The following is a 21,405-nucleotide window of genomic DNA, read 5'->3' as shown; positions in this document are numbered from 1 at the left end:
CCGAATCTGTGGTCTGAACTGAAGTGTGATGGTTTGTGCTAACCATGGTTTGCTGTAATGTGTGAATTGACAAACCATTTTTTTGGTGGCTTTTTTGGTGGTCTCAGGTGGCTATTGCTCCACCTGAGAGACTGTTCCACCATACAGAAGGGGGTTGTGGGTAGATTTGTGGGAGGACGGCCGGAGACTACTGCTGGCAAGCAATGCTCAACCATGGTTAGCTTGTATGCTTTGGGTTCTGAACTGTAGTTGGAGTAAGCCACAGTTGGACATGACATCTGAATTGAGCCAAGGAGACAGACAGGAAGTGAACTTGTTCCAAACAGAGGAAATGAGGAGCAGATTGGAGGGGGAAAGAAGGCTGAGTTGATTCTAGAGAGCACTGGAAGGAAAAAAGCGGCTGTTCCTGTTGAGAAATCTGAGAACTAGGTTTGTTGTATACCTGCAAACCTGTCATAATGAATGATGGTGTGTTTTTCTTTTAAAGCAACCCAGAAAGATGGTGAAACTGTGCTTCACTTCAAAACACACCAAGGCTCTGGGCCATATTTGGCTATGCAGTCCGTCCCTTTGCCAGTTCCCTCTTTACGGAAAATGAATTCCTCCTCTTGTTGCTATGAAAGCCACTTGAAATATTTAAACACACGCACTGCTGTGCCCTCTCAGTAGCATTCCTCATCGGAATCTTTTTTTTCCAGCACATCACATTGGATTTCCCCTCCCAGATTTCAGCACATCTGACTGTGTTGCTCAGACAGGAAGTCTGTTTTAAAAATCCAATATCCTAATAATGTTGGCAGTCTCTTTTCTGTTTTTAAAGCCTGATTTTTCATTTCAGGCTGTGGAGATCAGTGTTTGGATTGTACAGTATTGGGTTTTTAAAAACATCCTACCTTGCCTCCATGGAACTCGGAGTGATTATATTGTTGTCTCCCTCACAACCACCCTAGGAACTTAAGAAGCTGCCATATACTGAGTCAGACCATTGGTCTATCTAGCTCAGTATTGTCTACACTGACTGGCAGCGACTTCTCCAACGAGAAGTTCAGATGTTTCCCAGATGGAACTATTCTCTTGAGTGGGGATACAAAAAGGAGGTTTCAACCTTCCGGGTCAAATGTGGGATTACAAATTCTCTGCACGCAGGGCCAGTTCAAAACGACACTCAAGCCAAACATCTGACTGGTGCAACCTGTTTCTTAGTTTCCCCCACAGACTCCTGCATTACCGGATGAACAAAAGGTCTTTGCACTTTGGGAAGCTGGCGATGCGTATGATCAGGTACGCTGGGAATTGGAGCTGTCCCTCTTGCAGGGTTGGGCTGGGAACTCGCTCGCTGGCTGCAACCTGCTAGAAAGAGCTTGAGCCAGGAAGCAATTTAGTCATCTCTATTTCTAGAATAAGGCCTTGGTGGATTTTCTTTGGGTTTAGGAGCCAAACAAGGGACACAAGACAAAATTAACAGACGTAGTGATGAACATTGTGGACAGGGGAGAGTAAATGGACTTCTCTTTATCCCCTTTACAAGTAACATACTTACATACAACCAGAGGGCTGCTTGGGGCAGAAAAAGATTTTATTAAATAACTACCTCCGAATATTCTAGTCTAGGCACCACAGTTAAATTTCTAGGCGCCAGGGCTCCCTGACGCTTGGGATTTCTCAAGTCCTGTGTTAGATATTTTTAAAAAGCACTTTCTCAAGGCTCAAAATGGTGAAGAAAACATAAAGCCACTATAAAACAGAATAATGTCTGCTTGAGTTATCAAAAGTTGGAAAATGCTGCCTTCTGCAAGTGCACCTTCACTTGTCTTCCTCTCTCCCTCGCTCTTTGTATCTGTAATACATGGGCCAAGAGGGGTAGTTGGTACCATCCGGGGGGCCAGATGCTCATGGCGCTTTTTGACAAGCTCTGCAAAAGGGGACAGAGCATTACAAGACTTCCAGCTTTCCAGGTGTGCTCCTGCTTTTTTGTCCTGACTATTGGGCCTGCAGTGGCCACACATTTGCAAGGGTGTTTTCAGAGCTTTTGAAAGCATTAAAAAACACACAAAAATTACTATAAAATTTTATTGATGTCAGAGAAATAGAAATGGAAACTGGTAGGGATGTCCTCCAAAGATTACTCCATGGAGAGAGTATGACAATTTGTTCATTGTTACCCTGACAGTTTCCTCTGTGCAAAAATGACTGCAGTTTTACCCTAATAGTTTGAGGGTAGGGATAAAGAAGAAACACAGAGAAAGCTATAAGTACAACAGTCACTCTGAGCATTCATCCCCCCAGATGGTACCGATGGTCAAAACCTGTGGCTTAAATGGGATGAAGCTTCAGTCTTCCTGTGGCAGTATGCAACTTGGTTATTATTTATTGATTTGATTTGATTTGATTTGATTTGTATACCGCCCTTCCGAAATGGCTCAGGGCAGTTTACAATTAAAACAGAAAACATTAAAAACAGTTAAAACAGAGATACAAATATAAATACCAATTTATATTTATTAAAATTATTTTGCACAATGCTACAGACAGAGAAGCCAGTTTATCAGAGATGCTTGTTCAGGGCTTATGAGAATGGATTTGCTGAGGAAGACAACTCCTCATCTGTCAGCAAACCAGTTGTGCAAATAATATTCCTGCCATGAGGGAATATTGCTTTTTGCTGATGCTGGCTTTTTTCTTCTTCTTTGCCTCTGACTAGCTTTTTTCTTGTACTAACTTGAAGTTTTCCCATTCTCTCTCTCAAAGCACCGGCAAATTCTGCTTGAAATCTTCTCTAAAAACTACAGAGTGCGTAGAAACGTCATCCAGAATCGCCTGGCTCAGGAATACGGGGAAGAGCTGGAGAAGCAGGAAGTAGATAAAGTGTTGAAGGTAAATCTTCTTCTCTTTAAACGATGAAATGCAAAACTTCCATTGAAGAAATGGTTCTTATGTCTGTGTTCTTTTTCAAAAAAGTGTTGTTCTGCTGCTCTTACAGTCGCATCAGTCTTATTCACACATGGGGATGGGGGTCCTAGCATCTGCTCTGCCAGCAGATGGTCCTAGGTTCAATCCCTGGCAGCATCTCCAGGCAAGATTCCTGCTTGCAACCTTTGGAGAGCTGCTGCCAGTCAGCGTTGACAATACTGAGCTAGTTGGACCAGTGACTTGACTCCGTATATTCAACTCCAGCACAGCATCCCTCCAGTGGCTGTTGCTGGTGTCTTTCTTATGCTTCTCTTTTAGACTGTGAGCCCTTTGGGGACAGGTGGCCAATTAATTAATTAATTTCTGTATGTAAACAGAACTGTTTGGGAACTTTGGCTGAACTCTGGGAACTTTGGTTGAAAAGCGGTGTATAAATACTCATCGTATTCGTATAAGGCTGTTTCTTATGTTCCTCTGGAAGATAGACACATGCTTATGCGTGCGTACCCATAATTGTGAATGTGGTGGCGTATTAGTGATAACGTACTTAGCATCGTTATTGGATTACTTTGCCCTCGGGGGTTCCCAGTGGCCGCTGCTGTTAATGTTTAAATCCATCACCCTAATTGCATTGCATAACTGTTGACTGCAGCAGAAATTTACACAGGACATTTGTATGGCTAATGCTTTTAATTAAGAGCAACTTCAAAGATCATTCACCCAATTAAGCATCTGCCCAAGGGCCAGCTTTGGAGGGGGCAGAGCCCTTGGCTCAAATCCCCGGGAAAACCACGTCATCTGCTGTTTCTCGGGCCGACCCACCTTGAAAGGTGTTTGCAAAGGTGCGATAGAATTGGGAAGCACTCTGCAGCGCACTGCAGATTGCTTCTGTCAGTCTAAATCAGGGCTGCTCAACTTCGGCCCTCCTGCAGAGGTTGGCCTACAACTGCCATAATCCCTGGCAATTGACCACTGTGGCTGGGCATCATGGGAGTTGTAGTCCAAAAACAGCTGGGGGGTCCAGTTGAGCAGGCCTGATCTAAATGCACAAAAGGTCTCTTTAAGACTGTAGAGTCTCAGTAAAGCATCCTTGCTTCTGCTGAGCTAAGTCAATCTCAATACTTTTGTCCATAGATAGGCTTTTGATACGTGTGTGTGTGTGTGTGTGTGTGTGTGTGTGTGTGTGTGTGTGATGCTTGAAGGATATTATTGCATTGAGCACCCCCTCCTTCTCCCCAACAAGGGGTGTGTGCGTGCGTATCTGCATCTGCGCCCCCCCCAACGCTTTCTACCCAATCAACTTGGCTTATTTACAAGGACTTTAGATCAGGTAAGCTGTCAAAAGTGGCATGTCCTGGCTGAAAGGGTGCAGTCCATTCAGCCACCTAACTCCACACCCACACACCCAGCACAGGGCTGCACACATTCGACAGTCTAGCTGTTGTTGGACTACAACTCCCATCATCCCCAGCCGCATCAGCAGCCTAGCAGCAGCAGAGAGACACCCATATGATGGGAGATCTCAGATGGCTGGATGTGTGGGACTAGAGCTTTGTCTTTAACAAACAAATCCCCTGAATGTATTGCTAATTAGCTAATTGTACCAATTAGTGGATGTGTGTTTATTGTCTCTAATTATGCTCCCAACTAGGTAGTGCACGAAAGGCTGTTCTGAGCTTTCTGTGGGAAGTGGGAGAAGATGCAAAATGCTTCGTGTGAGAAGTGTTACCCAAAGCAGAGAGAGAGAGAGAGTGTGTGTGTGTGTGTTTCATTCCCGGAGGATCTCCGTCGTTGCCTAGATGGTGTCAACATTAGCCGGGTGCGAGTGCGATGCTGCTTTTTTCAGTCTACATTTGCTACTGCATTAGCCTTCTTGGATGCTGTGTTGTTTGAAGTTGCCACCCCTGGAACCTCATGAAGGGCCCTTAGATAGGAGCTAATAAAGCTGAGAGGCAGGGATCCACCTGCTCACTATAGGTAAAGCGTGCCGTCGAGTCAGTGTTGACCCGTGGCGACCACAGAGCCCTGTGGTTGACTTTGGTAGAATGCAGGAGGGATTGACCATTGCCTCCTCCCGTGCAACATGAGATGATGCCTTTCAGCATCTTCCTAGATCGCTGCTGCCCGATAGAGGTGTTTCCCATAGTCTGGGAGACATACCAGCAGGGATTTGAACTGGCATCCTCTGGCTCGCTAGCAAAGTTACTTCCCCACTGCACCATTCGGTAGCTTGTCCTTGGTCTGTTACAGGAAGGGCAAGCATGGCTACCCCTCCTTGAGGAGGGGTACAGAGCAAGAAAAGTGGCACATAGGCTAGGAACAGAGGAAGCTGCCATATACTGAGTCAGACCCTTGGTCCATCTAGCTCAGTATTGTCTACGCAGACTGGCAGCGGCTTCTTCAAGGTTGCAGGCAGGAGTCTCTCTCAGCCCTGTCTTGGAGATCCTGCCAGGGAAGGAACTTGGAACCTAGATGCTCTTCCCAGAGCGGTTCCATCCCCTGAGGGGAATCTCTTCCAGTGCTCACACATCAAGTCTCCCATTCATATGCAACCAGGGCAGACCCTGCCTAGCTCAGGGAACAGGTCATGCTTACCACCACAAGACCAGCTCTCCTCTCTTTGGCAAGAAGGTGGAAGCAAACTAAAACACCATCTTCATTTAATTGTTTGGGTGCCTTCATACTTGTTTCTAAATATGAGATGCAAGTTTTGGGCAGCATAGAAATATTTTAAATATAAATAAATAAATGCATGGTACTAGTCCCCATGATTGTAGAGAAGTGTTTGGGTTTCTAGGTGTTTTTGTGGGGGGAAGGGGCTCAGTTGACCATGGAAGTTACTTTCTCCCACGTCTGGCTAGCTCAAAATTGTTCATACTGAGTGGCAGCCACTTTCAGGCTGGTTTCAGGCAGGAGTCTCTCTCAGCCCTACCTGGAGATGTTGCCAAGGGCTGAACCTGGGTCCTTCTGAATGCAAAGCAGAGGCTCTATCACTGCCCTGTGGCCCCATCCCCTAAGGGGAATATTTTATCAGGGACCGTGCTTGCATGTATTCCCCTATCCAAATACAAACTTCAGCACACCTGCTTAGCAAAGGGGCAGTTCATGCTCACTAGCCCAAGGCCACCTCTCCTCTGTATAGGGCTAATTTTCTTTAGGCTTGTTCTTCTGCTTATTGAATCAGAGTTGGATCTTGGAGGCTTTCTAGTAACCTTCAGCCTCCAGGCATCCCCCATAGATGGCCAGCCTGTCTGTTTGAACACTTCTAGAAGAGGAGAACTGACCACTGCATGAGGCCAATGGTTCCACGGTCTCACTACATTTCCAGTCAGGAAATTCTCCCTAAAGTCTAGTCGAAACCTGCTTCCTTGTAATTTCAACTCATTTAGTTGTAGATCCTGCCACTATTCCTCCTGTATAATGGCCCTGATGATCTAGTTCAGCCTCGTCCAATCAATCCATTATGGTCTCTGACCAGGTAAAATAGGAACAAGTTCAACGGCAGTTATGGCCTCTTAACCCATCAGGCATTTGATCAACATGCAAATTATTTTTGAAAAAAATTACGAATGGGTACACTTAAATTATATGCATTGTCTTAATTTGTATTTAAGCTTGTGTGTTGTCATTGGGCGTCCCCAAGTTCTTGGTAGATTATGTTGAGCTTAACAATGGCAGCCTGTTTCCTTTCTTTTCAGTGACCTTAATTCTAGCGGTATGCAATTACAGGCGGAATAATTCTGCTGCAGGGCTACTTCTGAAGATTATAACAATGCTTCTTAAAAGCTTTTCTTTTCTTCCAGGACTGTTGTGTAAGTCAGGGTGGCATGTGGTACCTTAAAGGGACAGTGCAACAGCAGACGTCTTGACAAAAGGAGTTTGCTTAATTACAACAGGATAACTCCAGGACTGAAGAACAACAAACATAATGGGCAGAAAACCAACACACAGCCCTGCCTTTCTAGAAGGTGAGCCATGCCCCCGAGATACCTGTAGCCCTGTGGATGCTAGAGGAAACCATGAACACTACATCAATTTGTGTTTGCATAGCATCCAAAATGCCAACAGTGATTGAGGGGTGGGGAGAAATTGGATCGTTTTGAGCTGCTTTAAGTTGGGATTCCTAGTGTATTTTGCTTCTTGTTTGATAAAACTTAAAAGTATACTGACCCAGAGATGACAGAAAATCATGATCTAATGTTTTATTTTGTAACTAATGCCAATAAATTGCAAGTTTACATTTAGAGATCCAGGTCTTATTTTAAAAATCTTGATCATGCTTCTGTCTGGTAAATCCACTTCCTATTTGAGAAAACAAAGCATGGTAACTACTCTAGGTCATACTAGGTATGACCTCACCAACTGTTAATCATTGATAGGATCTAGAAACCTGATGTGGCTAGGTAGTATTCTTACAGAAGTGCAAAGAGGATTGACAAATATCCAATGAACACTTGGCCCCCAAACATGGTTCTGCAGCCTGTGAGAAACTTGGGTTTTAGAACTTAAAAGCAAGGTGTTTCCAGTAACATGTCCTGCTAGCTCTACAGGCAGACCTCATCCACAATTCTAATATTCAGATTCATGTATCTATGGTTCAAAAGTAATGCCCTGACCTCACCATTTGCAGTCATGATTTTCATCATGAGCCTCTAGTACCAATATATAGCCACACTCTGTGGGTTGAAAGAAGAGATTGGAGGATTGTTTTGGTGGGGTTTTTTTTTCTGTGGAGGGGAACCAATCTTTGGCTTTTAGCAGCACAGTGGATGCTTGGTCTCCCCTAGGAGTCATTCCTCTTAGCTTTTGCTAACTCCACTGCTGCTATTTTTGTCTTGCCACCTTAGGAAACTGGATGGAGTGCTCCAAACTCCAGCAGTGGAGTGAGGTAACTCCAATATGTCTTGGATTTCAGTCTTGCTACCAATGGACACAACAGCACTCTGTTCTAACTCCTTCAGTGGACTAAAGGGAGGTGTGTGCGTGCACTTGCTTACTTGACCTGCCTCTGATGCTGTGATGCCTCCAGAGTGCTGACCTCAACCTTTTGTGGCGTGAGGGAACTAGATCTTAGGTGCTTGCTTGCACTGACTCTAGGCCAACTGGACAGCCAATGCAGCCTGGGGTTCAGTATTCCCTGTAACTGGGAATTCCATCTGTACACTCATCTCTATTTCCTACCCCTTCATCCTGTCTGCACCCCACCTCTAACAGTTCCTGCTTCTTCTTAGCAATGCGTGTCAATGTAGGGTAGGGAAAGGCCAGGAGGGCACTGTTCTCTTTGCCAGCCTTAGGCTTTCCTCTCTTCCAGTTGAGTTCTTGGTTAATTTATTCCTTCAATGCATTTTTAAACTGCACCCGAGTACCAACTTGCAGTCAAAAATTCATCTATACTTAAGCCATACCTTCCGTCACAGGCCTCGTTTTTGGTAACTCTAGTGTGGTGGAACCCAGGCCCCTGGGGCATAAGGAGAGAATCATGCTTCATCCAGTCATTCAAGTTTTGAATTGGGGTATGTGCCCTAATAGACTAGCAAGCCTGTCACACAGTCACAGCACAATCTTAGTTGCTCAAGGGCTTTATTTGCTTTTTACAAAATATTCACAATAGCTTACAGCTCTTTAAATAAGTAGTCTTGTAGAGTGTGTTTCCATACACTGAAAACCTGTCAGTTCAAAACAAAAAAACAAAACAAAAACCACCAAGCAATTCCCCTTCTACACTGTACATAAGGCAGAAAAGTTTGCAATAGCAGCAACTGAAATATAGCTGCAATATCACTTTAGGCAGCTCAAACTAGCCATTTAAAAACCACATTACCACTGGTAACAAGTACAGTTTCCCTTTACTTTTGTAAAAACCACATGCTGCTTAACTGGTTTTTACTATCAGATTTCTTATCATCAGCTGCCTCTTCCTGTGTTTGACAGTAAATACAAAGCACATCAGCAGTGGGACTAGTTTAAAAATAAGTTGGGCTAGAGGGACAAGCTGTATTCCCAGGATGTTCTTCCTGGTGTGTTTGGTTTAGAAACCATGCATGTTGGGACCTAGTTGTTCTTTGGCTGCTTGTCAAGATTCTCTAGGCTGTGTGAAGCCATCCATGTTTTAACTAAATGCAGCGTTCTTGGACTACCAGACTGACAAGTGCCACTACTAACAGCAGAATCGGAACAGAATGCAGAATTCAGACTTTTGCCATAGGACAGAATACGCTAAACATTGAACAACCTTCAAAAAATATTCACCACCACATCATTCCTTTCACACTGCTATTTCAACAGTGTTTCACTCTGTGGGGAAAAATGGTTACTGGTTCAAGCCGTGCAACATGTACACATTTGGGCTTAAAAATAGCTACATAAATTTTTGAAGAGTGGGCACAGAAATAGAAACCTGTTTCCATTTGTTATGAAGTTAGAGCCCTCCTGGGAAGTAGTCCTTGGCCATGTTTTACTTTGCATTACACTCACAGCACCCCTTAAAGAGATGTTATCAAGTACTTAGTTAAATTCTTGCTTGGTCCAAAATACAAGATGAGCACGCAAACTGTTTAGGCAGCAGAAGAGACATCTCAGGATGCAGACGTATGGCCAGCGGCCAAGTTCCAGAGAACAGGCTCTACTTTCAACAGACTTCTGAAAACCCACCCAGACCTAGAAACTGGGCTTGCTTATCCTCAAACCTAAACAGAACACACAAAGAATGCTTGCCAAAAAGATGTGTGCGCGCACACATGCATGCGCATGGACATTTCTTTCCACTAGGAACAATTCTGACCTTAAGACAGAGGCCAGACTGGGTATTCAGAAAGACATGCCAATCCAGTCAAACAGTAAGATCTAGTTAGCATTCATACTGCTAAACAGTGAAGGTCATGACTGCTTATGACATATCCAATAACATTTTTTTAAAGTGTCAGACTCTTAATTTTGGCCATGTTCAGTGGTAGGTTTATAAAACATTACAAAAGTTTTCTTTCCAGAAGAATCATCACAGGTCTGGGTTCAGATTCTTCCTAAGACTTGGGCAACCCTGTACATACAGCTAAAACTTGGATCTTATTTCTCTAGCAGACTGAAATAGATTACTAGTACCAAGTGGCCAACGGATTCATACAGCACTAAATTTGCAGGTTTATCATCAACATAACTAACTGGTCCCGAGTGAATCAGTTTTTCATTTGGTGAAAGCAATAGTGTTCCAAATTCATACAACTAATCAAATGGACCCAACCCATTCCACAACTTCCACAAAAGGCAACCTAGACACGCCCTGGGAGAATAGACATGCAACGTCGTCTGTCATATGACACGTAAGAGTGGTACTTCAAGAGCAATTGTTTTCTAGGACAATACAGATATACTTCAATAGGGGAACACCAAAGATGTTAAGACAGAGGAGAGAGAGAGTTATACTTTGCTCTGTGCTCATCTATTTCCTGTTTGGTTTTCTTGATGCAACTAAAGATTTCTTTAAAGAGAATTTTGTATTCAGGAGGAGTATTTGAAGATAAGGTGGCTAGGTCAGCAGTTGTGGATCCAGATTCTTTAGCACGCATGTCCAAGGTTACGTTTCCCACATTTACATCTTTGGAATACTGTCTAGAAGTCTGTACTGCCTTGTGTTTCAGAGACTCTTCATCTATTTGACATCTCTTCAGGAGTTCCTCATACTTGACTTTCAAAGCATTATACTGCGCATCAACCTCGTTAAGCAGGGAGATGCCCCTTTGCTTCACAGCTTCCGCCCGCCGGATGCAAGTTTCTTCATGGCCCTTCAGAAGGTCTCCACCTCCAGCGCTGCCCAGAAAGGTCTCACTGCTGCTTCTTTTCAGAGCCCTTTTGTCAGGCTCGGGACAAGGCAACGCCACCCCATTATTTGAAGGGCTCCGACTGAGTTCTCGCTCTAGAGAGTCTTTAAAGGAAACAAAAAAGGACTCTGGAACAAGCTTTTCCACCCCATTAACAAATGTGTTCTCAGACTGACAGATCTGCCGCATTTCGGCCACTTCCACCTCCAGCTCTTCAGCTCTGGCTCGGTAGAGATCGACATCCACCAGTCTCTGCTCAAGATCACAGTTCTCCTTCAGCATCAGACTGTACTCTTCCTCCATTGTCATCCTCTTCTCTTTCTCCAGGTTGAGCTGGGCTTGCAAGAGTGTCACTGCCTTTTTTAAGTTCCGGTTTTCTTCCTCTAGAGGACTTGGCTGATTATCCATAGAAGCAATTTTTTCTGCAAAAATGTGGTCATAAACAAAATACCTACATAAGGGAGAGACAACAAAAGCATTAGCTTGATCTTCCCTGCAAGCCTGCGGCATAAATCAAGGGCTTTACCACCACAGGGGTGGAGCTGTTGCTCAGTGGCAGAGCATCAGGTCCCACGTTCAGCCCCCGGCAGCAGCATCTCCCAGGTAGGGTTGGGAGAGACTCCCGGCTGGAACCCTGGAGAGTCGCTGCCAGATAATTCTGAGCTCGATGGACTGGTGGTCTGATTAGGTACAAGACAAGCTTCCTATGAGCCCACGACTTACTTGCGAAGGTCATACAATTCCTTTAGACAAGAAAAGCTGTGGACGGATCTTGGCTGTTCAGGCCTCTCGCGGTTCACATGGATGTGTCCAGAATTCTTCAACTCCTCTACTTGTCTCTGGAGGTCATCGATGTGTGTTTGGAGATTTTCAATCGTCTCAGTCAAACTAAAAAAAAATGCACAAGCAGTAAAAAGCCGTCAGAACAAGTCAAGTTGGGGACATCAGCAATTGATCAGACTGCAGTTCCTCTTTATAAAAGCTAGTTTTCAGGTTATTGACTGACAGTCACTTAAATGCAGGGCCTGTAGAGTCAAGTCATTCGTTGTCCATCAGGCCTCAGGCTTCTACTTTCCTGTGAGGGGAAAAAAGCTAAATACATCAAGAGATCCCACACAGAGAACACACAGGACCTTGACCCACAGAGTTTTCAGCTTTTTCCAGCAGGTTCCATGTTGCTGGATTTGAGAAATTCTGAATTCAGTTGGCTTCACCAGGTGAGAGAGAAGGAGCGTGCAAACTCAAGGTCTGCTTCTGAGCAGAATCCCAGCGACCAAGAAGTCACTGAACAGGCTCTGAAAGATTCAGGCAGCCATTCTGCAAGCTGCCTTTGGAAGTGTGTAAATTTTGTGCACTTTGCCTATTATTAAAGAAAGGAGAAGAACCACATGCAGAGTATTACCTTAATATCTTTTGTTGCGAGGATCTGCTATCAGAAACTAGTTTTTGATTAGTATCTTCTAGTTCCCTGGCAGTGATATCAAGCTGTTCATAGACTTTGGCATGCTGGTCATTCATCTGGCGCAGAAGTTCCACCTGCTTGGTAAGATACTGCAAAAAGTAATTTACAGTTAACATTACAGATGGGACCAAGAGGTTAACTGAGAATGAACTCAGTTAGAGTTGAGGAGAGGAGAGCTGGTCTTGTGGTAGCAAGCATGACTTGTCCCCATAGCTAAGCAGGGTCTGCCCTGGTTGCATATGAATGGGAGACTTGATGTGTGAGCCCTGCAAGATATTCCCCTCAGGGGATGAAGCCGCTTTGGGAAGGGCAGAAGGTTTCAAGTTCCCTCCCTGGCAGCATCTCCAAGATAGGGCTGAGAGAGACTCCTGCCTGCAACCTTGGAGAAGCCGCTGTCAGTCTGAAGATAATACTGAGCTAGATAGACCAATGGTCTGACTCAGTATATGGCAGTTTCCTATGTTCCTAACTGCAGCTTTTCTTGTAATCTCAAGTAAGGATGCTAAATTACAATTCCTAGAAGAAAGTATTCATCTTCGCCTGAATGAGGTAAGAACTATTCAATTACCCTCTTCAAACTATTCACACCAGAGTTGTCCCACAGACCTTTGCAAGTCTATGCAGGAATCAACATAGCAAGACTAGAGCCAGTGTGTTGTGGGCAGAGTATTGGACTACAGCTGTACAGAACTAGATTTGAATTCCTTCTCAGCCATGAAGGTCACTAGTCCCACTCTTACAGCCTAACCTACCTCAAAGGGTTATTGCAAAGGGTTATTAACTCTAAAAATAGTTATAACCCCTGCTAACTGAGCATAAAGTAGTGACTCATATTTAGCAGGGGAAGAGCAACTGGCCCATCCAACCCCAGCACAGCATCCCTCCAGAGGCTGTTGCTGGAATCTGCTTTATGTTTCTTTTTAGATTGTGAGCCCTTTGGGGACAGAGGACCATCTTATTCATTATTTTTCTATGTAAACCACTTGAAAACTTTGGTTGAAGAGTGGTTTATATACATATCTGTAGTAGTAGCAGGGCTGTGTGTGCACCACCCAGAGCTCCTTAGAAGGGTGGCATAAATGCATATGTTTTTGCTCCCAAGTACATTGAGTGACTTATTAAAAAGAAAATCCAAAGAACTGTGCAACTGAGGAAGCTTTGGGCTTGGATCTCTCAAATAGGATTCCCTTCATGCTACATGACAAACGCCTTCTCAGAATAAGAACAGCCCTGCTGGATCAGGCCCAAGGCCCATCTAGTCCAGCATCCTGTTTCACAGAGTGGAGGGACTTAGGAAAGCAGTTTGCTAACCGGGGTTCTACTGTTCAAAGTCAAGAAGCCCAGCTCTTCCTTTGCATGTTCAAGCAAAGGGTGAAGAATTTAGTTTGATTGTGCTTTCCATGTCATTGTCTGAGGAGGGGGTAGGGGCGGCTCCATTTGTTTCCTTACTGATGTGATGGGGGCTGTTTTGTTTTATTGTACTGTAATTATTATAGTCAAGTCAACCTGTATTTCAGTCATTGACCAGCACAAATATGACACCACTAGAATAATGAATCATAGGAGTAAGATCTGCACAGCTCATAGGAACATAGGAAGCGGCTCTTACTGAGTCAGACCATTGGTCCATCTAGCTCAGTATTGTCTACCCAGACTGGCAGCGGCTTCTCCAAGGTTGCAGGCAGGAGTCTTTCTCAGCCCTCTCTCGGAGATCCTGCCAGGGAAGGAACTTGGAACCTAGATGCTCTTCCCAGAGTGGCTCCATCCCCTAAGGGGAATATCTTACAGTGCTCACACTTTTAGTCTCCCTTTCATATGCAACCAGGGTGGACCCTGCTTAGCTAAGGGGACAAGTCATGCTTGCTGCCACAACACCAGCTCTCCTCCCCAAATGTTTAATATACAGTTGAACAAGCATATAAACATATTTAAAATATATTTAAACATTAAGCTATTCTAGAGGTCAGAGTTACATTAACTAGAGAGCCAACTTCGAAATGTCATACAAATCAGTTATCTATAGATCTTTCAGACAATTTTAGGATGCACACTGCTTACAACAGCGACTGTTGATTATGTAAGCAGGTCTTCCATGTTTGAATCTTTTATTAACCTTATTAAAGACTGAAGGCTTACACCTTAAGTATGAAAAGGGATTACAGCTTAATCTAATGCTCCCATCCACAACCTTCACCCTGTAAGACTCAGACAGCAATTTCCTGTGGCCATTTATAGCCAAGCCAACCACCACAGTCTTCAGACAAGGCAAGCATTAGGAGGTTCACAGTGCAATCTGAACTAGATTGTCTGCAGTGCTCAACACAAATTGAAGACATCGCAAGAGGCATTTATAATTTCACACACGGCAACTGAGACCTCTGGTAACACATTTTAGTTTTGAATATAGCATGAATCTGCACCATCTCACAGTCAACCATCTCAAACATGCATCACACATGCCGTACATACAGCTTCAGATACTTAACAGGTTGCTTTTCAGAAGCCTGCCTGGCTTTAAAAGGGGCTTAGACAAATTCATGGTACTGGCAAGCAAAGGGTACTGGTCTGGATGGCCATAGGCTACCTCCAAGCTCAGAGGCAGGATGCCACCGAATACCAGTTGCAGGGGAAGAGCAGCAGGAGAGAAGGCCTGCCTTCATCTCTTCCCTGTGAGCTTCTCAGAGGCATCTGGTGGGCCACTTTGGGAAACTGGATGCTGGACTAGATAGGCTTCCTTAGGCCTGATCCACCAAGGCTATTCTTTTGTTAGACACAGAGACTAAATCTTCTCCACTCAAGGCTCTTGGTCCCTTTGAGGAGGCCACTGAGGCCACAGCAATGGCTCTCCACCAAGACCCCCCTCTGCCTCTATTCACAGACAAAAGCCCGACTACTCCTACAATGACCTGGTGACTTCTTGCTCTTCTGCCACAAGGACTATTCCTTGCCATGCATCTTCCATCTTGGGATATTTGGAATAGGTTTTTTCTCCAGCCACCATCGCTTGGCATGCTAGAGTTCTGTAATTGGATTTCTGGCTCAATTTTCAACACATGGTTGCAGAGAGGCTCGAAGATGAGTGCCGTGTCTGAGAAAGGCTTTGAAAACTGGGCTGGCCAATGCGGTTACAGTAGTAACCGCATTCCATTGAGCATCCTTGCACAAGTGGAGCCACCTATTCCTTTAAACTAGCAGACTGCTGCTCTCATGGCTGACCAGCACAAAAAGCAAAACCCGTGCTTACTTGGTGTAACTGCAAAGGAAGCCACCACACAACTACAGAAACACCAACATGGGCTATGGCTAACGTCAGTGAAGGGCTGCCCAACTTTGGCCCTTCAGCTGTTTTTGAACTACAACTCCCACGATTCCCAGCCGCCATGGCCAATAGTCAAGGCTTGTGGGAGTTGTACTGCAACATCTGCAGGAGGCAGATCTGCAGGCTGCTTTAGTGGCTGGTAGCCTTTATGTTTGCCTTTTCAACATCACAATGACGTAGGCATGTGAACTCCAACATTCGTGCATCTTAATATCATCCCATGCCAAGAAGGGGGAGGGTCTAGAACCCCCTCAGTGAATGCTATCTTCAGCTGCTCTAGTTGCTGTGCCTTGTACACACCCAATATAAAGCCCACGCCACATTTAGGAATAGCAATGTTCAAAAATACTTCGCATTAGTTAGAGTTTTCAAAGCATTCCACATACATCAGCATGTAATCCTTACAACCCCCATAGAAGATAGGCTACTATTATATTAGCTATGCAGACCAACACTGGGGAGCTTTGCTTGAAGGGCAGAGTGGAATTTCTACACACAAACATAAAGTCTGTATTTCAGACGAGGAGCCGAGAGTCCCTGGCTTTGCCAAGCCTTCCTGGTTAGTTCATGGCAACTGGGAACTTCCATATTAGTAGCCACTGCTCTACACCAGAAAAGCAAACCTGTCCCAAGGATTCTGCACAGGAGCCTCTGGGCCGCATTATCCCCCACTGCTTGCAGAGGCACAATTGTTACCTCGATCTCCTGCAGTTGCTCCTGATTAGTGGCATACATCTGCTGTAGAGAGCTCTCCAGCTCTGTATTCCGATCCAATAGTGTCTTCCCGAGTTCAGCAGCAAGATGGAGATCTAAAACGAGTTATATGAGCATTTTATAAAGTACAGTGACTACCTTGTTATTTCACTGCAAGTTTAAAAGCCAGGACAAGAGCTGTACGTTGACTGGCAAATATATTTTCCGCACAGTTCCATCATCACAAAGAAAAGTCACCTTACATTCAGTTATGGAAATACTATGTTTGTAAATCTAGATTTTAAATCAAGTTACTTTTATAACATTATGTCGGAAACATTTTAAAGTCATTGATTTTATCACACAGCCTGTTGCTCCCTATCTGAAGTTTGATGTGAATATATACTGCTACCTTCATAAAGGTAAAGTGTGCCATCGAGTCGATTTTGACTCCTGGCGCCCACAGAGCCCCGTGGTTGTCTTTGGTAGAATACAGGAGAGGTTTGCCATTGCCTCCTCCCGCATAGTGTGAGATGATGCCTTTCAGCATCTTCCTTTATCACTGCTGCCCGATATAGTACCAGCAGGGACTCGAACCGGCAACTTCTGCTTGTTAGTCGAGCATTTCGCGCTCCACCACCCCTTAGCATTTTATGAGGAAGTTCAGGTGTGTGATGTTTGGTAAACAATTTAATGGAAGTTACTCAGCAACATTATAGGGTGTTTTTAGCCACTAACTGGAAAAGTGGCTTAGCCTCTCGTTCTGCTGTGATTGTTATGTCTGGGACTTGCAACTGAAAGCAGGACCTGGACGTTGCCCTGCATGTATACTGAACAGCAGTTAAAACGCTAAGGAAGATGTTAACAACACTGCTCTAAAACAGGAAGGGAACACAGTAGATCATCCCTGCTCTACGCACAGGCACAGCTATTTTAATAACTGCCTTAACTCACGGATGTGTTATGGAAAAGTGAGTCTAAACAGAACAAGCTGCAAGTGCATAGTTTTCAAGGTCCCAAAGCTTTCATTAAAATTTGTTTTACAGAAGTTCCAAGATGCCACCTGCTCATCCCTTTCTTAAAAGATGCAGTTGCATCAGCTTTACTTTTCTTGGACTCTGAAGGACCAAGTGAAACAACAAAAAGGGGAGAAAAGTAAAGGTGTACTCAATCCATTCTTTTGAAAATTAGTAGTAAGAGTTGTCACTGAGATTAACACAAGAAAGTGTTTCTGAAATGAAAGACTCCTTGAAAGTTTCTTTCCTGCCCCCATCACTAACATATGGGAAATTGCCAGTTTTGCAGCTTGCCGTCATTCCAACTAGATTAAACAGTCTGGAGGTAACAGCCCAGTAGCTGCCTGAGGCTGCAAGATGAATCATAAGTGCCACATTCCAAGTATTAAAATGTATTAACAGTATAACACAGGAAGGAGACAGATGCTGCTCAGTACAATTGCTTGAATAGCGCTAAATCATACACAACTCATTTGTCTACAGGTAGCAATTAAAGAAAGCAAGTTTTAGTGCTAAATACCAAATAAGGATTAAGGTGAAGCGTACATGTTAATTGACAGCTTGTCTGAGAAGCTGTAATGTTTTGTATTTTGATGAAATATTTCTAACCAATTGATCATCTAAGCAACTCAGGAAAAAGACTTTTCCTTCTCTTAAGATGTCTTTTTGTACCACCTCCACAGCTTTAACTGCCTATTTAAAATTGAACAATGGCGAAAAGACAATTGAGTGCAATAAAAACAGGATCTTCAATGCACCCAAGAGACACAAAGTTTAAACTGACATTTATTAACAAGAGCTTCATTTTCAAACAGTGGTGTAAGTGGGAAACAGGACTATGAAACTACATCTCAGGCTTTCACTATTTCCAATTTCAAAACCTTCAATTTCAAATAGCCAGGAAATGGGGACAGTGCAAGGCAAGCCCTAGATACAATTTGAAGGAAGTGCTCTATTTTAAGCACACACGCACTGCGATTTACTGGCTTATTTTGAGGCAGGGTGTGCTGAAGTAACAGGTTCTTCTACAAGAGATGCCTAAATGAACAAGAATATGTATTTAACGTCAGCGCCTGGACAAGCCAATATAATGAATGAGGACAGGCAGAAGAGCCTCAACGTATTTCAAGCTCAAAGGTTTCATGACACTATAACTCATACAGCCCAGTTGTAAGGCAAAGTCTAACTCTTGATCTTTTGATGGGGCCAAGCCCAGAGTCGCACTTAGCAGAGGACTGGTGCCATTTCTGCCACTGCTTCCAAGCTTCTGCCACAACACTCAGGGCATCTTCCATGTCCAGGTGGCTTTTCTTTATACAGCTCTCAGCAATAGCCAGTATGTTGTCACCAGCTTTATGGCACTTCCTAAAGATAGTATCATTTTATTGCTTAGGAAAACCCTAGTTTTAAGTTTAAGATGCAACCATTTTAATCTCATTTCTTACTCGGCCTCAATGAAACAGCAGTAAAATTTGAATGACTTCTACCCTGCAAATACAAACTTGAAACAGAACTTCTGCTCCTTGCAAACATGTACTGAAAGGATGGACAATGCCATGTTTAACTTTACTAGCTCTGCAAGAGGCAGTCTAAAAATGTCTTTCTGATTCATACATTAAATTCCACTGAGTTCAGTGAGGTTACTCCCAAGCAAGTGTGTGTAGGATTGCAACCTTATGCTCACATGAGCAAGCTCCACTGAACTTGGAGGAATTTAACTCCTGAATAAAACAGGCACTGAAGTGGTCTGCAAGTCTTTTAAAGAGAAAAGCAATCCGATTTAAAGGCCATTGAGTTCACCCACATCTCAAGACGGGCACTCATGCACACTTCAGCTGACCCCCTTCGGTTTCTATAATCCTCTCTCTTCTCAGTGTGCCTCCCCAATTTGCCTTGTCCTCTCCTAAAAGAAAATACACCCCATCCCGCCCCCCCCCCCGCATAACATACTCAGCCTTCACGGTACCTCTCATTCTCTCAGACCATCCTCTCATTCACTTTCTCTCCCATTTAACTCTCTCAGCACCCCCTCATGTCAGTTACACACCTCACAGGTTACTACACCTCTTGCACAAGCCTCCGCCCATCTTTCACCCTCAAATCTCCATGTTTCCTGCCCCCACCCCATGGCTTAAGCAGAGCCTTTCCTTATGCTGCTGCAAGATATTGGGGGTGGGGGCAAGAACAGCAGGATATAAGCTTGTTTTAAAATGCATAAATAAGCCTTAATTGCTTTTGCTTAAAAAAAGAGACACAAGGCATGAGCAAAAATTGGTTATGGCAACAGCAGGCTATAAACACAGAAGTGCACACACCTGCTTTGTTCACACACACACACACTTATAGCTTGCCTTTCTTGCTAAGGCAACCCACGGAAGCTCACGATGCAGCACATAAAACCACACTTATTTCTCCCTTGGATTTCTTTTCTAGACATCTCAAGCCCTTTCTCTGAAGTATGAGAGAAAGGAGAATACCCAGTTTATATATTCACATAAGTACTTATTTTCAAGGGCAGCAAGTGGCCCCTCAGACACATAGGTGTGTCCCCCCCACCCTTTCTGTTTAAGAAATCGAATACGGGGGAGACAGCTTGCCCCCCCCAGGAATGCACTGTGCCCTCACCCTCAGTAACCCCCCCCCCGTGCTGCTGGGCAAATAAATAAATAGTCTTGTTATGTTTGAGAGGAACACCTTATGTATTTATGCATCATGTATAGGTAACATATTTACACACACGCTTGAACTATAAAAATAAGCGTGGGTAGCCCCATCTTTGTGTTTAGCCGTTTGTTGATAACTTTTCACTGTGATTTTTTTTACATTATGTGCCATTTTAATTGTGGTTTTAGCCTAGCCTTTCAATTTTTCAGTCTTATTAATTTTTTCTTCTCTGTATCATACCTATTTCATTCATGTTGTCAGCCACCCTGAGCAGCAGTGCCCTAGAGCGGCAGGGTAGAAACCCTTTCCACCATCTCTCTCTCTCTCTCTCTCTCTCGCTCATAGACATATTAATGATTCTTAAGTGCAGAGGGAGGGAGGGAGGGAGGAGGGGGCCACCCACCCCTTCCCCTCCGGGTGCGTCTTTTATTTCCCAGAGTGGGGGGCAGCCCCCTCATTCCTCCCAGGCACAAGGGGGGGTGGGGGGGTGGAAAGCGGGGGCCACCCCCTTCCAGGCATGCAACCAGTCTCGCTAGAGAGACCAGCCATGCCAATGGGCTTTCTTTCCCTTGTGCTGCGAAGGGGCAGCCCCTTCCTCAGCCCCCCCCCGCACGCGCGAGGATTAGGAGAGTGTGCGAGAGCAGAGCGGGGCGCGCGGCGACCCGCTTCTTCCATTCACGAAGCGAATCCTTCCCTCCTCAAGCAGGGATCGCACGTAGTCATCCTCGCGGGCTTTTCTTGAGGCGACGGGGCAGCCCCCCACCCCAGCCTAAGAATCACTGGGGGGCGTGTGTGTGTGTGGTGGTGGTGGGGGGTCACTCTTTTATCCAGAAACGCATCCCTCTCCCCTGCAGAGACATTGATTCTTCTAGGCTTTTGTGGATGGGGGTTGTAGCCCCCCCGTGAGAGCTACTGGGGGGGCGTGTTGTGTGTGTGGGGGGGAATGAGGGGGCTCCCACCACCTCATTTGGGGCAGACTCAGGAGAGCATCCCCTCCCTCCGCCCAGCCCCGCCCCGCCTCGCCCCGCGCGGCGCCCACCTTGCTGCAGGTCCTGCTGGTCGTACCAGGGCTCATCCTCGCGGATCTCGAACTCCTCCACCAGGCTGTCGGCCAGCATCGCGGCTACCCCGCTGCCGCCGCCGCCGCGATGTGTCCGCGAGCGAGCCCTGCTTGCCTTGCCTCGCCTCGCCTCCTGGCGCCCACGCTCCCCCTCCGGCGGCGGCTCCTTTAAACCCGCTCCCGAGGCTTCCCGAGCGCCTCCGGACTCCGCCGAAGAGCAGCAGCAGCTCCCCCCGTCACAGGGCCCGGCATTGCCGAGGAAGGAATCGCAACGTGGCAGCGACGACGCCTCGGGCGGCCGCAGTTCAAAACGGGGAGACACGCCGAGACCGCCCCGAGAGGAGCCAATGGTAACTCCGCCACCCACGGGCGTGCCCGGCTGCTCTGGCCAATCGCGCGCTGGGCAGCCTGGACTCGGCCAATGGCGCCAGGGGAGAGGGGCGGGGCGAGGGGCGAGGACCGCCCTC

The 21,405-nt window shown here is 45.4% G+C and overlaps 2 protein-coding genes across 4 annotated transcripts in view; one reads left to right on the top strand and one right to left on the bottom strand.

The window, feature by feature from the left end:
* Positions 1–7,154, top strand: part of POLR3E (RNA polymerase III subunit E) — a 36,623-nt gene extending 29,469 nt beyond the window's left edge. For all 3 annotated transcript variants that reach the window (XM_053275859.1, XM_053275861.1, XM_053275860.1), the window contains 3 exons: positions 1,204–1,281; positions 2,749–2,874; positions 6,714–7,154. In XM_053275859.1, coding sequence (XP_053131834.1) covers positions 1,204–1,281; positions 2,749–2,874; positions 6,714–6,779 — 270 coding nt within the window. In that variant the 3' untranslated portion in view covers positions 6,780–7,154. The remainder of the gene's footprint in view (positions 1–1,203; positions 1,282–2,748; positions 2,875–6,713) is intronic.
* A 1,319-nt stretch (positions 7,155–8,473) lies between these two features.
* Positions 8,474–21,298, bottom strand: CDR2 (cerebellar degeneration related protein 2). Its single transcript, XM_053275894.1, has 5 exons — positions 20,918–21,298; positions 16,202–16,314; positions 12,127–12,275; positions 11,448–11,612; positions 8,474–11,175 (listed from the first exon to the last, which is right to left on the bottom strand). The coding sequence occupies exons 1-5, from the start codon at positions 20,994–20,996 to the stop codon at positions 10,302–10,304; spliced, it is 1,380 nt and encodes a 459-aa protein (XP_053131869.1). The 5' UTR covers positions 20,997–21,298; the 3' UTR covers positions 8,474–10,301.
* Between the last annotated feature and the right edge of the window lie 107 nt (positions 21,299–21,405).

This window comes from Hemicordylus capensis, chromosome 13 (assembly GCF_027244095.1).
Source record: "Hemicordylus capensis ecotype Gifberg chromosome 13, rHemCap1.1.pri, whole genome shotgun sequence".
Taxonomy (NCBI): Eukaryota; Metazoa; Chordata; class Lepidosauria; order Squamata; family Cordylidae; genus Hemicordylus; species Hemicordylus capensis.
Note: the sequence above shows the minus strand (reverse complement) of the source record. Positions and strands in the feature narration are given on the sequence as shown.